Source organism: Eimeria tenella, genomic scaffold (genome assembly GCF_000499545.2).
Source record: "Eimeria tenella Houghton genomic scaffold, Eth_scaff111, whole genome shotgun sequence".
NCBI lineage: Eukaryota > Apicomplexa > Conoidasida > Eucoccidiorida > Eimeriidae > Eimeria > Eimeria tenella.
In genome coordinates, this window is record NW_013541476.1 from 31,774 (window position 1) to 45,032 (window position 13,259).

Consider the following 13,259-nt stretch of genomic DNA (forward strand, 5'->3'; position numbering starts at 1 on the left):
TCAATTACCCCATCCACGGAAACGGGAGCAGCAAGAAAAGGAGAAGCGCCAGTAACAGCAGGCGGGTAACTCCCTGCATGCATTAGGTCGGGTGCGTACAATCCGTGGCCTGTGGGCCTGCGGCAAGGTAAAATGGCATCTGAGCCCTTCATAGATTACAAACCAACATGGGAGGTGTTAGGCGGGGGGGAAGTGAGTTTAGAGTCTGGCTCAGACTCTGCAACAGAGAGGAACCGTCTGAAGTCAGCTGAAGAGAAGAGGAAGGATCCAAGCAAAGAAAAGGGCGGCCGAGATAAATACCGAACTCATGATGAGCTCAAGATTCGGTCGGTGCTGGTTGTAAATGTCTCTTCGGCTCTAGACGGTTGTGATGACCAGCTCCTTCCAGCCACTTTCAGAGCCTTGGAGAGCGACTTGGGATTCCACCCCTCTCTTCTTGGTTACATCACCCTCTCTCAAACCCTATGCCTTTCAATTTTCTGTCCTCTTTGGGGATATCTCGCAGATAGACATTCGAGGAAGTGGCTCTTAGTCTTTGGAACCACGGCATGGGGCATCATCACTACAGCATTAGGGCTTGTTTCGGAGTTTTGGCAGGTAACGCTTAACCCAAAATCGACAGTTGTATTCCGCAGCAGAGGCTAAAAGGCCGGCGCCAGGCAGTGAACGAATGATTGAGCAGTCGTGGTGCTAGGGAAAAGTACTTGACCAGGGGATGAAGGCGGGTGTCTCTGTAACTGTGCGTATAGGTGGCATTGCTTCGAGCTCTCAATGGGGTCTTCTTAGGCAGCGTAGGCCCTGTGTCGCAAAGTATCTTGGCAGATACCTCACGCCGGCGGAGTTTGGGTTATTCCTTTGGCCTTGTTCAGCTGTGTACAAGCATGGGTCGCCTCGTAGGAGGCGTAGTAACAACTACAGTTGCGCAAGTACAAATGGGGGCCCTCAAGGTATATATATTCACCCGAAGTGTACTCTGAATTTTAGAAGATCGAACAGGAAGACAAGGGCCGATATTTCAGGCTTCTCGTAGATGCTTGTTTGTTGGGTCCAACAGTGCATTTGTTTCATTAAGTGCGACATGCATTTTTGTGTGTACACGTGTCTTCGTATGATGCGCGTCTCTATGGATATCCAAGTGTATCCATAGTTTTTCGGGCAGAGTTGCATGCGTGTGTTTTGTTGCTTTCAGGGCTGGCGCGCTTGTTTTATTTGCGTGGGTGCATTGAGCTGCTTGCTCGGGGTGTTAATATCTTTTATTTTGGAGGAAATCCCTCGGCGACGGGTGTTAAGACCCCGCATGGATGATTCGGGGGGCACAGGCTCGGTGTCTCAGTCGCCAGATACGTGGTCGTCTTTCCTGAAGGCGGTCTTCAGCGAATCCGTTTTCACGCCCAGCGTTCTCATCGTCATTCTTGAGGTATGCCAGGATATCCCCACTTACCTAGCTGGTTGGCTCGCTAGGTGGTGACTGGCCTCTCCCATACTGCTGCCTCTGTGAACAGATCATAGGGTGGAAATACGAGTTTGCAGGTCCTTAACACCAGGAGACGTATTTAACTTAGCAGTCATCCTAGTTTTGAAATTTGGATGTCTTAATTGTGTCAGTTTTTTTGCAAGGACGAGGTTCCTTTTCGTTCGGCGTGTGTACAGCCCCATATCCCTTTTTATTTTTTGTGTGTTGATTGGCACGTATTGCGTTTGCGTTGTTGGTATGGGTGTTCTTTGCCTTCGATATGTTGCCGCTATGGGTTTTACGGTTCTTCTGTCTTAGGGCTTGGTAGGCACAATCCCGTGGTCGGCCTTTAGCTTCAACACGATGTTCTTTCAGTACTGCAACATGTCTGACCTCAAGGCAGCCTACATCATGGGGGCCCTTCTTATTGGCTCTGCTGTGGGCGGCGTCTTGGGGGGGCTTCTAGGAGATAAACTCTACGAGTGGTCACCGTGGCACGGGAGGCCTCTTGTTGGTACGTTCTTTGGAGTTCCATGAGCATTTGGAAGTCTTCGAAGGCAATGATATTTTTTCAAGCAGCGGAACTGCGTGAAAAAATATCATTTTGGTCTTTGCTACCTTATGTTGGCTCTGCTTTATCTGTTTGCACTTTTGCGTCTTCATCTCTTTCTCTTTCTTTTGCCTGCTGTTTTGTAAAGCTTGTCTCCTACCTATATTTTGTTTATATCCTCTGCTTGAGAAGTCAGCAGGAGCAATGCGCTATGGTTGTGCTTGTGTCTCCCTTTTACTCAGGCCAATTTGCGATGGCTGTGCGCGTGCCTCTGCTGGTTATTGCGTACGTCGTGGTCCCCAAAGAGGAAACCTCTTTCACTGTTTTCATGTTTCTCGCCCTGTTTGTCGGCCTCTCATCTATGGCTGGCGTTGCAGTCAACCGGCCAATTCTTGCGGACGTCGTTCGCCCGAATCACAAAGCTACTGTCTTTGCCCTTGTAAGCACTGAAGTGTGCACGAAACACGCTCAGGATGCATTGTTCACTTGCATTCGCATTCACATGAATTTTTGAAGGCTTGTAGTGAGGGCTGGCCTTTGCTTCTGAGGACGCTGTGATTTAACTACACCTTTTCTTACGAGATGGCGCGTGCATCGGCTTTAGTGGTGCTGCTGAGACGTTCTCTGTTGTTTTTGGGGCACAGGGGCAATGTGTAATTGCGTGGCGCTGTGACAGTAAACCAATGCGTGCTTGCTCGTGAATATGCTTGGCGAGCATTTTTTATCTTGTCCATATGCGGAATACTTTCTGCCAGGGAGATTTGTGTGTGTTTTCATCATGCAGACAGTGGCTGTGGAGGGAAGTGGTGCAGCCATATTGGGGGCCCCCTTGGTTGGTTACCTGGCCGAGCATTCGTTTGGCTATCTCCGAACAACTCTGCTGGTGTCAGAGATGCCTGAGCAACTACGCGTCGGCAATGCAGACGCTCTCGCTGCTGCGCTTGCCTTCCTCACTGTCATTCCTTGGTCCATCTCCTTCATTCTCTACGGGCTGCTACATTTCACATACGGTCAGCCTGCGCAGGCAATTTCTGTATCTAAACCCCACTTCTTAATCCGTCAACTGCCTTTAGTTGGGCAAGTCATGGGTTTTACATGAGCTGCCATTGTCCGTAAATGCTGATATGCGACCAGAACTTTCTCGTCTCTGCATCGTCTGTTCTGCGGAGCCGTTAGATGTAGTGCCTGAGTATCGTGTATCAGTTCCTTTTGTTCTAGTTTATTATTTGTGCATTCTCTGCTCTTTTGACATCGCAGGGCGCGACCAGGAGAGGATGAACACCATAGTAGAAAAGGAGTATAGGCAGGACGAGCAGGACGAACAGGATGCGCAGGACAGGAGGAGACACACGCGAATGGGGGATGTAGATACAGAAACTGCTGTTTCAGCAGACGCCGTTGCCGAGGGGTTCGTAGGAGGTGACGACAGCAACAGTGACGCGACCCCATTGCGCTCATCACCTAGAAGGGCGGAAGCCTTTAGCCGCAGTTCCACTGGCGTACGGCGGCAGCCACAACAAAAATAGCACTACAAGTTAGAATACAGAGGAGCCGTTCTAGTGGGCTGCAAGGGCGGTAAAGGCGGTAAAGAAGCAGCCATCGCAACCACGAAGTATTCGGCGTTTAGGAGGGGCAGCTTGTCGCTCCCGGAGTGAATGAATGTCTTAGCGGGCAGCCCCTGTCTAAATATACGGGCACCTGACGAAGCCGGACTAGCTCCACTCGTAGCAAGGGAGGCTCTACAGGTGGCTAGCTAGGCAGCTTTTTTCAAGACAGCTTTATTCAAATGTGGTTCGAGCTTGGCTGTGCATTGTCCCCAATGCCTCTGAGAGGCTGAATGCAACGATCCAGGGCACTAGGAGACAAAGACAGAGTAGCCTTCGTTGCTGCTGCTCTTGCTCCTGCACAAGGTGCTACAGCTGCTTCTGGGAATGGTTGCTCCCAAGAATGGTCCAGTAGGAAGGGCCACGTTTTTGTGCTGCGGCAGCCGCGGCATCCTGTGTTGGCATTCACTGCTCACAAGTGCTGCAACAACAATTGCATCATTTCATCTTACTTTTTCGCTTGCTAACTCGCTGGTTGAACTGTTTTGACTCGAAGAGAGGACAGCACAGTAGTGGCACCGACAGTCTGTCTCTCAGCTATTGTTAGTGGCCTGTGGCCACGTAGGTATGCAAATAGAAGGCCTTGAATGCGATGCCATGCCAGATGCAGCCCCTTGGCTCTCCAGGGAAGGCATTTTAGAAATGCTACCGCACCTACGTCCCCACTTATCCAGCTGCCTGCTTTGCCACAGAGATCGTGGCGACATTGCTAGAGGCTTCGTCTCCTGCGCGTTGTTTATTCCTATGAGTTTTCCTTGCGTCAGCCGGTTGCTGAAGCATGCAGCTTTGCAGTGTCTGTTTCACTGGAAAAAGAACCAGCTGCAGCTGGAAAGTCCAAACCAAATTCCAGGCCTACTCATGAGGAGAGCCAATTGCGTAGCTGTCAGCAGTGGACGTCCTGGCCGAGGGGGGAACCCAATCTGGTGCTGCGTGCACTTGAGAATTCGCAGATGTCATCCTAACTGGCAGCAGGCAGGCTCCTTGCTGATGCTGTTGCTGCTGCTGCTTTTCATCCAGACACGCTAGCAAAGGACAAACCGCGACAGATTCGCTTTGCTGAGCCAACTGCTGCAGCCCCTGCCGTCATACAGCAGCGCACAGCTGTAGACACGGTGTCCTCAACCGAGAAGTCATAACCAAAAACACTATGGAGTAGACGGCACAATGTATGCAGCTCTTTTATATTTATGTATCCTCTTCAAAGACAATAATTGTTAAAGCTGCGCTCAGTCTCAAATGAGCCTACCCCTAAGCATACCTGTGCAAGTGACATGTACTGCGAAGCCAGCTCCCGCTTTTCTCGCAACGCTTTTTGAATTCCTTCCGTCGCTATTCGAACTTCCCGCTGTAATCTGTGTTCGTGCTGTTGCTGCTGCTCCAGTTGATGCCTCAGGTGCTCTGTCTCCCTACAGGCCTTCTCGTGTTCGTTCTGTAGGCGCAGAAAAGATGCAGCAGCGCGCCTTGCAGCAGCAGCTAAGGCACCGTTACGCCGGCCCTCTATACCATCTTCGTCGTCGCTGCAGCTGCGCTGGCTGCCGTTGCTGTCACTTCTTTTGCTGCTGCTGCTACAGAAGCTGCTGCCGCGATGCACTTGTCGCAAAAGCGGTTCGAGATGTTCGTACGCCAACTGACGTTCACTACAGAGCGCCTCTACTCTGCTCATTGCCTCCTTCTGTTCTTCATTTGCTGTTGTTGCTGCCGCCGCCGTTTCCTGCTGCAGTTGCTGCATCTGCTGCAGTTGCATCTCGTAACGCATGCGGTCCTCGGCTGCACGTGCTTTCTCAGTGTTGAGATCATCGACTGCCTTTGTGTTTGACGCCAGGGCAGCCCTGAGCTGCTGCTGCTGCTGCTCTATTTGCTGCTGAAGCAGGTCTGTCTGAGCTGCGGAGGCCTGCTGCTGCTGAAGCAGCTGCGCTTCTACCGCAGCAACTTCCTGGGTGCGTCTTTCAACTAGTTCCTGCTGCTGCTGCTGCTGTTCCTGCAGTTCCTGCAGCTGTTGCCTTAGTTGCTTTAGCGCTTCCTGTCTCTCCTCCTGCTGCTGCTTACTCTTTGTGAGCAACGATCTGTTTGCCTGTTTCAGTGACCGTAATTCTTCCTGCTGCTGCTGTAGTTGCTGTTGTTGTAGCTGCTGCTCCTCAACGCTGCGTCGCTGCGACGCTTCCAGGGTCCTGACCTGCAGGTAAACCCCAAAGAACGAGCAGCCACCCGTGGACTTAGATGTCGTCCAGAGTGGGTTTCTCGTATGAATGTCCTAAGCATTTTCACTGAAAATATGAGGCCTTCGATGAGAGTATGTTAGGCGGCGACGCGGCCTATGGTGGCAACTGCTTGCATTTGCTCGTTGAATCATAAAGCTACTTGATAAGAAATTCCCATGTGTATTTCAGTCGCTCTGGACTATTGTTCTGTGTACCTCAGTAGCGTTGTAGACACTGCTCAAAAAAGCATGGTACGTGAAGAATTTTAAAGAGCGTCTGTGCTGTATCCAGTGCAAGCTGTAGGCGCGCTTGTGTAAAGTGCTAGCATGAATTTCCATGGCTCAGTCCTCAGTCATGCACCCTTATTTATCCGTATTTCATCCAACATATTGGCTGTTTATCGCTAGAGATCAGCCGCAGAGGGTGGAAGAATCGTAGTGTACACTGTATAATCTACGTACCTGCTCAACAAGCTCTTGCCTCTTCTTCTGGAGATTTCTGTTTCTGTCATTCAACTCTTTACTCTTATCTGCAAGCTCTTTGTTCTCCTGCAGGACAAATTCATATGCTGAGAACTATAACACAGACCACGAGCACTTGGCCATGAACACTGTAGTGATCCAACAGCCCTTGACTTTCAGTACTTAGGACTCTGTAGTTCTGGTTCTCCAATTTTGAGTCCGTCTTATGCTTTGGTGCTTGCATATGAAACGAAACTTTCCCGCATAAGGTCTAGAGTGTTGGGCTTACAAGGTTAAGTTTTGTGTTTGCTTCAGTCAGCTGCTTCTGTTGCTCCTCTGCCTCCGCCCGGAAAGCAGCAGCTTCTCGCTGAGCTTCTTCGAGCCGTTTCTCAATTTCAGCAGCTGCTGCTGTTGCTTTCTCATTGGCCTCGCGAAGCACGTGGTTCGCTGCATCCTTTTCAGCTGCTGCTGATGCTGCTGCTGCCGTTGCCTGTTGCTGCTGCTGCAGCTCCTGCTGCAGTTCCTGCAGCTGTTTTTCCCTTTGGAAAAGCTGCTGTTGCAGCAGGGACTTCTCACGTGTTGTTGCTTGGAGCTTCCCTATCAATGTCTTGTTCTCTGAAAGGAGCTCTTGGCGCTGGCTAGCTAGCTCTTTGTTAGCTGTAACTAGATTGCTGTTCTGAGCCTCCAGGGCCTCAGCTAGCTGCTGTGCTTCCGCCCGCTGCTCCTTAAGGCGCTTGTATTCTGAGCCGAGCTGCTGCAGACGCGACAGAAACTCTGGGTCTCCCTCCATTATCCTAACGCCAAATCGCCGAACCTAACCCGTAGACTGAAGAAGAAACTAGGCCAAGCAATTATTCACGCCGGAAAACTTGGCGCTGCCGGCAAGCAGACGAGTCGCTTAGTGCTTTTGGGAGTTTACATTACCCATGTGTTCCTGGTTCTGGGATTTGGAGGAGTGAGGATCTCAGAGGCTTCACAGTATACACTGTAGAACAGCCTCAGGAGATTCGAGGGCAATTCAAGTCTTGCAGCTGCTATGCAGCTGCAAGTCTTCAAAGAGAATACCGGAGGCAAACGTGTGTGAAGAACAAAACTTGCAAGACACAGCTTGAGTGTTCCCTTTGGCGCGTCCAGTAATACTGGGACTTCTCACAGTTTTGAGCCTAGGGTTTGAGCTTTGAGCTCCAGAGTCCCAAAAATACACTTAGAAGCACATGATCCATTTTTAAAAGAATAATGGAGAAAGAATTCATTGAAAGAAAGCGCAGATGCTAGCAAACCTCTCGGCTGCTCCGGTTGTCACGAACTAGGGAGGCATGGGTACAGCTCAATGTCTAACCACAGCATCCCAGGACTATTGTAAAGTTTCTTGTAGCCAATTCATCCACTTATTTTAAAGCTGGAGTGTTTCGCAACTCTACGTGCCCACCCGTGTCTCCTACGCTGCCGCTGCTCTGGGAGCCACAAGCACCCGTGATGCCAGTGAAGTTGCCTCCAAGGCCAAGAAATAATGACGCGGAATATCAACTTATCAGTTTCCGGATATTTGTTCTGTTTACTTGATATATGCAGGTTCAGAGTCCGTAACCAACGACAGGATCAGCAGAAGGGCTTCACCTACTGGCGCGTGGTTGGCTCTACAACTGAAAGACCTGATTTGCTAGTTTCCGGTGCTGCAGTTAGCGCCACGAAGGCAGCTCAACGTCTCATGTCACCGACCTGCAGCCGCTGCGGTCCCACTGTTCTCCCCCGCAGCAGCAGTAACAACAGCAGCTGGGGCAGTGAAAGCGGAGGTATCACTGCTTTTGGCGAATTGTTGGCCTTTGTAGAATAATGGCATTTGGGGAGGGCCCGGAGGGCCCGCAGCAAAGCCACCGGCGAAACCGCCAAAAAAGAGGTCGACACCAGCGGGAGGATCAGAAGCAACCGGAAAAGCAGAACCAGAAGACGGGATCTCAAGAGCAGCAACTACGGCAGCAGGAGGACCAACAGCAACAGCGACGGCAGCAGGCACACCGGCTGCAGCAGCAGCTGCCGGAGCTGCAACTGCCCAAAGTTCACGTGGAATATTTGGGTCCAAAGAAAGGAAAGGCTCTTGTTGCCTCTGAGGCTATTCAGACAGCGGAGGTCAGGCACAGCCCGCAAAGCATATGGTAGCGTGACCAGTTGTGGCCAGCAGCGCGGTTCGGTGGTGCAGCTAGCTATGCTTCTCGTTTCGAGTAGAGTTCGCATCGCAACTTCCCACATAACCAGCTTTGTGCGTCTAAGTTAGACATGCACGACTTCACGGAATTGTTGGTTCACTCAGAATGTGTTCATGATTAAGCCTTCAAGCCGGCCCTTTGTATTGTACGCTTTGTGCCGTAAAGTGCACCTGCTTGGACGCAGGTAATTTACACGGAAGACCGTCCACTACTTGCAGTGCAGCACGAGTTTTCGCGGTCAGTCAAAAGCTCAAGGCATAAACGGTGTGTTTTGAACCCTAGCATGGATTTATAGGGTTTACAATTTGTGTTTAAGGGTCTGCGTGTATTTTCAGGCTCTGTGGATTGGCATGTGAAAATTGCTTGAGATTTGTGGGCTCGCTGAAAGACTCCATTAGGCATGTTTTAACTAAGTGGGTGATATTATAAAGTGCAGCCCTATGTTTGAATACTCAATGCGGCATGAGGTACCCATGAATGCGTTTGGATGTTTTTGTGTGTTTTCTGTCTCCCCTAACTCGCCCTTAAATTGCAGCTGTGACCCTAAACCATAGGTGCCCTCCAGAAACCCTTTGACATTCCAGTTTTGACCCCGGCAAGCCAGTTTAGTTTCGCCCCTTGATCGCAGCATGCTTGGCTGAGGTGCAAAATAGAAGCTGCTGCTGCTGCAGGGCAGGCCGGCATCGCTCAGTGGCCAAGCTGGAGTGTCTGCCTGATTCATTTCTTCAGAGGGCGGTGAGTCACAAGTAAAAAGCATCCAAGCATTTAACTTCGTTTACATAGGTCACAAGCTTTAGTGCAGTTTGGTTCTTGGGGTTTATGATTCAGGGGCTTGTTTTGGGTTCTGTAGTGCCATGCGGGGAGGCACACTGCGGGGCGGTTTTCTGCTCTCAGCAATGCCGCCAGGTTAGTATACTCGTAAATAGAACTTCCAGCATTAAAACTTTTAACACTAGGCTGCGGCATAACTGTGAAACGTTTCTGTGCGTTTTTTGCCGTGGTGTAAAATGTCGGTCTGTCTGCTGGGTGTAAATTTTTAGAAGAGTGTCATAAAGCCGCCTTCAGGATGGGTGTCTAGGTGGGATGCTTGCGCTTTTAAATCTGCTTTCTTAACAGCACGCTCGTTGCGAAACTCTTCATCGAATGGTTTGCGTGGAAGCTAGGGAGCCTAACAGTTGGCAGCTTTTTCTGTCTCACGCCCGGCGACACCATGACGGCCTTGTCATGGCAGGTAATGTGATATTTCTTGGCCTAGGGCTTGAGGCTGAGGTTCTTGAGGCCACTTCCATCTTGGATTGCTGTCTGTATAGGTTCCGACCGGGTTCACGGCTGGGTGTAAAAGTGTCACTGCTTATGGTTGGGAGTTTGTTTGGCTTCGCCGGAGGACTCTCTATAACTTTTGAACTCAACAATGCATGACAAGACTTCACGGTGCAGAGTTTCTGATTCGCATCACGAATATTGTACCCAGGTTTGTTGCTGCAGGTCTCTGCGTGGCGCACGTTGTATTTGAGGTGATCTTCAAGGGTCGCCAATTCTCAGAGGCTGTGACACCCTTTTTGCAGTTCTATTCCGCTCCCTGGTGAGTCTCCCATGTTTTAATGTGCCGCTATCTTTGTTACATATCTGCTTTGCTTTATTGGATGCATTCCGGAACGCGCTGCATATATGCTAGCTATTCGTATTTGTTCTCTACTCACTCTGTCATTTGCTCCGTCTTATTGTGTGCTCTGCAGTATGTGGGTCTATTCTTTTGTGCATATCTCTGCCTCCGTCGATTGCGCGTTGTTGTCTTCTGTTCGTTTCACACGCCGCCATTGCTGTGGCTTCTCTATTTATATGGTTCTCCTTTGTGACTTATTTGTGGCCGCTCGTGTATCCATGTGCATTTGTCTAACATTCTTGTTATAGTTTAGTCGTTGTGCTTTGTCATTGTATTAATTTTCTTTAAGCACTTCCACCCATTGTCTCATCCCATCCCTTTGTGCTCCTGCTTGACTTATACAATCAAGACCGTAAGCCTTTTGCCTTCGTAATTTGGCTCGCAGGGAATCGCTTGCTCAGTCCTGTTCCAGCCAAGAAACAACTCCTGTTGGCTTGAGGGCTCAGACGAACCCCGAGACTGAAACTGTCGAAGGTCGGAGGGCCCTGTTGAAGGATTCCCTGGATCTTCTGTCAAAAGCCCTGAAGCCTGCTCTGAGAGTATCAGCAACTATGCCACACGAAAGCGACCTTGAGACCTTATTCCAGTTGGACTTTTACTCCAAACTAATGGTCGGCAACCGAAAAATATACGAAATGCTGGACTGCAGCTTAGTTATTCTTAGTCATAGCGCCATGCGAAAAACCGAAGTCCGGTGTGCCGTGCTAACTACAATTTCCTGAAGGCAGTGACGATGACTGCGTTTTCTGCAGCACTACCGCCAGCCGCAAGTGCATCTCGACGTTTCCGCTTTCGCTTCGCCTGAGTGGGCAGAGGGTTTTTCGGTGCTCTTATTTGATCGCTCAGGGCACATTCGCCCTCGTATGTCTCGATGTGGAATTCCCCCATCCTCTTAATAACCGTCTCCTGGCCTTTAAGTGGCGCTGTCCAGTGGTTCATACCCTCATTTCCAGCCTTCAAAGCCAGGACTCCCAACTCGGCGCTTTGCAATTAACTGAGGAGGCTCTAGTGCGAGTGCCACACAAAGGGCTCCGAGATGAGCTGGAAAATGTGACGGCGGAGGACGCCAACGCCGAGCATATCCTAGGCCTCGTGAGCTGATGCAGTCACGTAGTTTAACTGCTGCTCTGGCCTTTATGATTCATGACTTGGAGTTTATGACTCATGATCAAAGGCATGTGCGTGTTTGGTAGCTGCTGAAAGAAGTGCACGAAATAACTCGCTGGAGTGAAGCGGATGAAGCCTGTGAAGTGGAGGTGGAAGACGCGGCGGGGTCTCTTGAAGTAGGGATTCTCGCTGCTGATTCTGCAGGAACTCTCAGGCTCCCATGGCGAGCCCCTTTACTGCCTTTCATAGGCTGGGGTTTATTCCAGTTAGGGTCCATGACAAATCACAGTTGCTGGCCGAATGCAGAGTCAGATTTCCCTTTGAGCAAGCCGGCTCTAGAGGTACGCCATCATAGTGGCTGATGGTTCCTGGCTAAGAGTTTAGTGTACAGGTGCTCGGTGGGCAGCCAGAACTTTTAGGCGCTGGAAACATGCTCTATGATATTTGGAGTCTTTTGCAGGTTCGGGCTTTAAGGCCGATCAAGAACGGAGAAGAAGTGACAGTCTCATACATAGACGAGGCCCTACCTCTTCACGAGCGCCGCCAGATGCTGCAGGCGGTACGGCCTAAGGTTCAAGGCAGACGGTTCCTGTAGGCTAGGTCGCTTCGCCTGCAGTACTGCATCAACCGGTGTCTTGCACTTCTGAGATTAGGGAGAGCAATCAGCTTAGGGTTTGGTGTTTTGAGTTTAAGGGATCAGGGAGAGGAATTAGGCTTAGGGTTTGGTGTTTTGAGTTTACGGTTTTCTTCGATGCAGAATTACGGTTTCTCCTGCACTTGTCTTCGCTGTGTTGTGGAGGTAAGCTCTTAATGCTCAACTCACGCATCCGGGAAGATTTATAAATTCCCTACAGGGGCATTTTCACTGTTTCTTGCGTGTCAAGATACATGTTTTCGTCGCCAACGTGAAAGTATGAATGTGAGAGGGATTCAGGTATACGCAATAAGAGTTTTGCTTGCCAGGCTACTGAAGCGTTGCTGGTGCTGAGGAAGGCTCCTGAATGTCTTAATGACAACCGATTGAATGTGAGTTGCTGTTGTGACTGAAGCTGTGCAACCGTTGGTGCTCGTGTTTCGTCGCTGCTGTGGCGCCTGTCGCGCTTCTTGCTTTGTTACAATATCACTTGCCTCTGCACTGTCCATGCCTTGTTGCCAGGGCACTGCCACCATTACTGCGGTTGTTACCGAAGTACGTACTGTCTGTTTCTACTACCTGTTGTCTTAATTATCGTCCTCAGGAGCTTGTCGCGAGACAGACTGGTCTGCCTGTGGCTACTGTCAGCGAGGTCAGAGAATATGCTCGTCGGCTTGCCAAGCCGCAAGAACGGAGCTCCGAGTTTTAACTGTCCTATGTAGAAGCTATAGTGATTTACGTATGTACTTAGCAATCCCTGTAGGCAGTTATTTAATGGCTTCTTCGCGCCGGATGCGCAGCCGCCACGATGTCTTGGGACTCAAGGCTGGTACCCAATGTCCTGAAGTACGTGAATTGCCAGACTGAAGGAAGCTGTTGTGACTCAACCACCAGGGAATAGCAGGAGTTTGTGTTTAAGCTACAACAGAGGAAGAATACACCGGAGTGTTGTCCGTATCACATCAATAAATCACGAGAAGTTTGAAATGTGGGGACTTTGGCGCGGAAACAATTGATTTGAATGGAATAAGCATCACCGTACACTCATAATGAAGCAGCCATTTAGTAAATGGCGGAGTGCAATTTTACACCGTATATGTACAGCGCAGATGAGAGCGCCTTAGCAGTTAGAACCCTTGGTTCAGTGCGCGTCGTTCGTCTCACGACGCGACTTACCTCATGGAGTAGCAAGTGAGCACATGTGTGCAGAGCGTTGCAACAATATGCGGTCATTTGCAATCACGTGACACACTGTTTGAGGTTAGTATACGCCTTTTGCAACGGTCACGCAGAAAATAAGGCGGTTTAGGTAGGTGAAGGGTGTGCTGTAGCAGGCCAAGCATCACCGGCTGCTGTGTGCGTGGAATTCCACGATCAGACTAACC

At 50.1% G+C, this 13,259-nt stretch overlaps 3 protein-coding genes across 3 annotated transcripts; 2 read left to right on the forward strand and 1 right to left on the reverse strand.

Annotated features, from left to right (window-relative positions):
• Positions 1 to 132: 132 nt before the first annotated feature.
• ETH_00021625 (transmembrane domain-containing protein, putative) lies at positions 133 to 3,529 on the forward strand (the record flags this gene model as incomplete). The annotated part of the gene is made up of 7 exons (XM_013372913.1): positions 133 to 597; positions 750 to 947; positions 1,190 to 1,417; positions 1,772 to 1,967; positions 2,246 to 2,442; positions 2,788 to 3,013; positions 3,261 to 3,529. 7 exons carry the CDS (start codon positions 133 to 135, stop codon positions 3,527 to 3,529), a joined length of 1,779 nt encoding a protein of 592 aa, XP_013228367.1.
• Positions 3,530 to 4,459: 930 nt separating this feature from the next.
• Positions 4,460 to 7,056, reverse strand: ETH_00021630 (plectin, putative; the record flags this gene model as incomplete). The annotated part of the gene is made up of 4 exons (XM_013372914.1): positions 4,460 to 4,684; positions 4,866 to 5,780; positions 6,267 to 6,353; positions 6,556 to 7,056. 4 exons carry the CDS (start codon positions 7,054 to 7,056, stop codon positions 4,460 to 4,462), a joined length of 1,728 nt encoding a protein of 575 aa, XP_013228368.1.
• Positions 7,057 to 8,099: 1,043 nt separating this feature from the next.
• Positions 8,100 to 12,583, forward strand: ETH_00021635 (uncharacterized protein; the record flags this gene model as incomplete). The annotated part of the gene is made up of 14 exons (XM_013372915.1): positions 8,100 to 8,393; positions 8,655 to 8,707; positions 8,806 to 8,883; positions 9,142 to 9,205; positions 9,299 to 9,376; positions 9,587 to 9,701; positions 9,956 to 10,052; positions 10,519 to 10,744; positions 10,980 to 11,225; positions 11,327 to 11,581; positions 11,701 to 11,799; positions 11,998 to 12,039; positions 12,204 to 12,266; positions 12,479 to 12,583. The coding sequence occupies 14 exons, from the start codon at positions 8,100 to 8,102 to the stop codon at positions 12,581 to 12,583; spliced, it is 1,815 nt and encodes a 604-aa protein (XP_013228369.1).
• Positions 12,584 to 13,259: the final 676 nt, after the last annotated feature.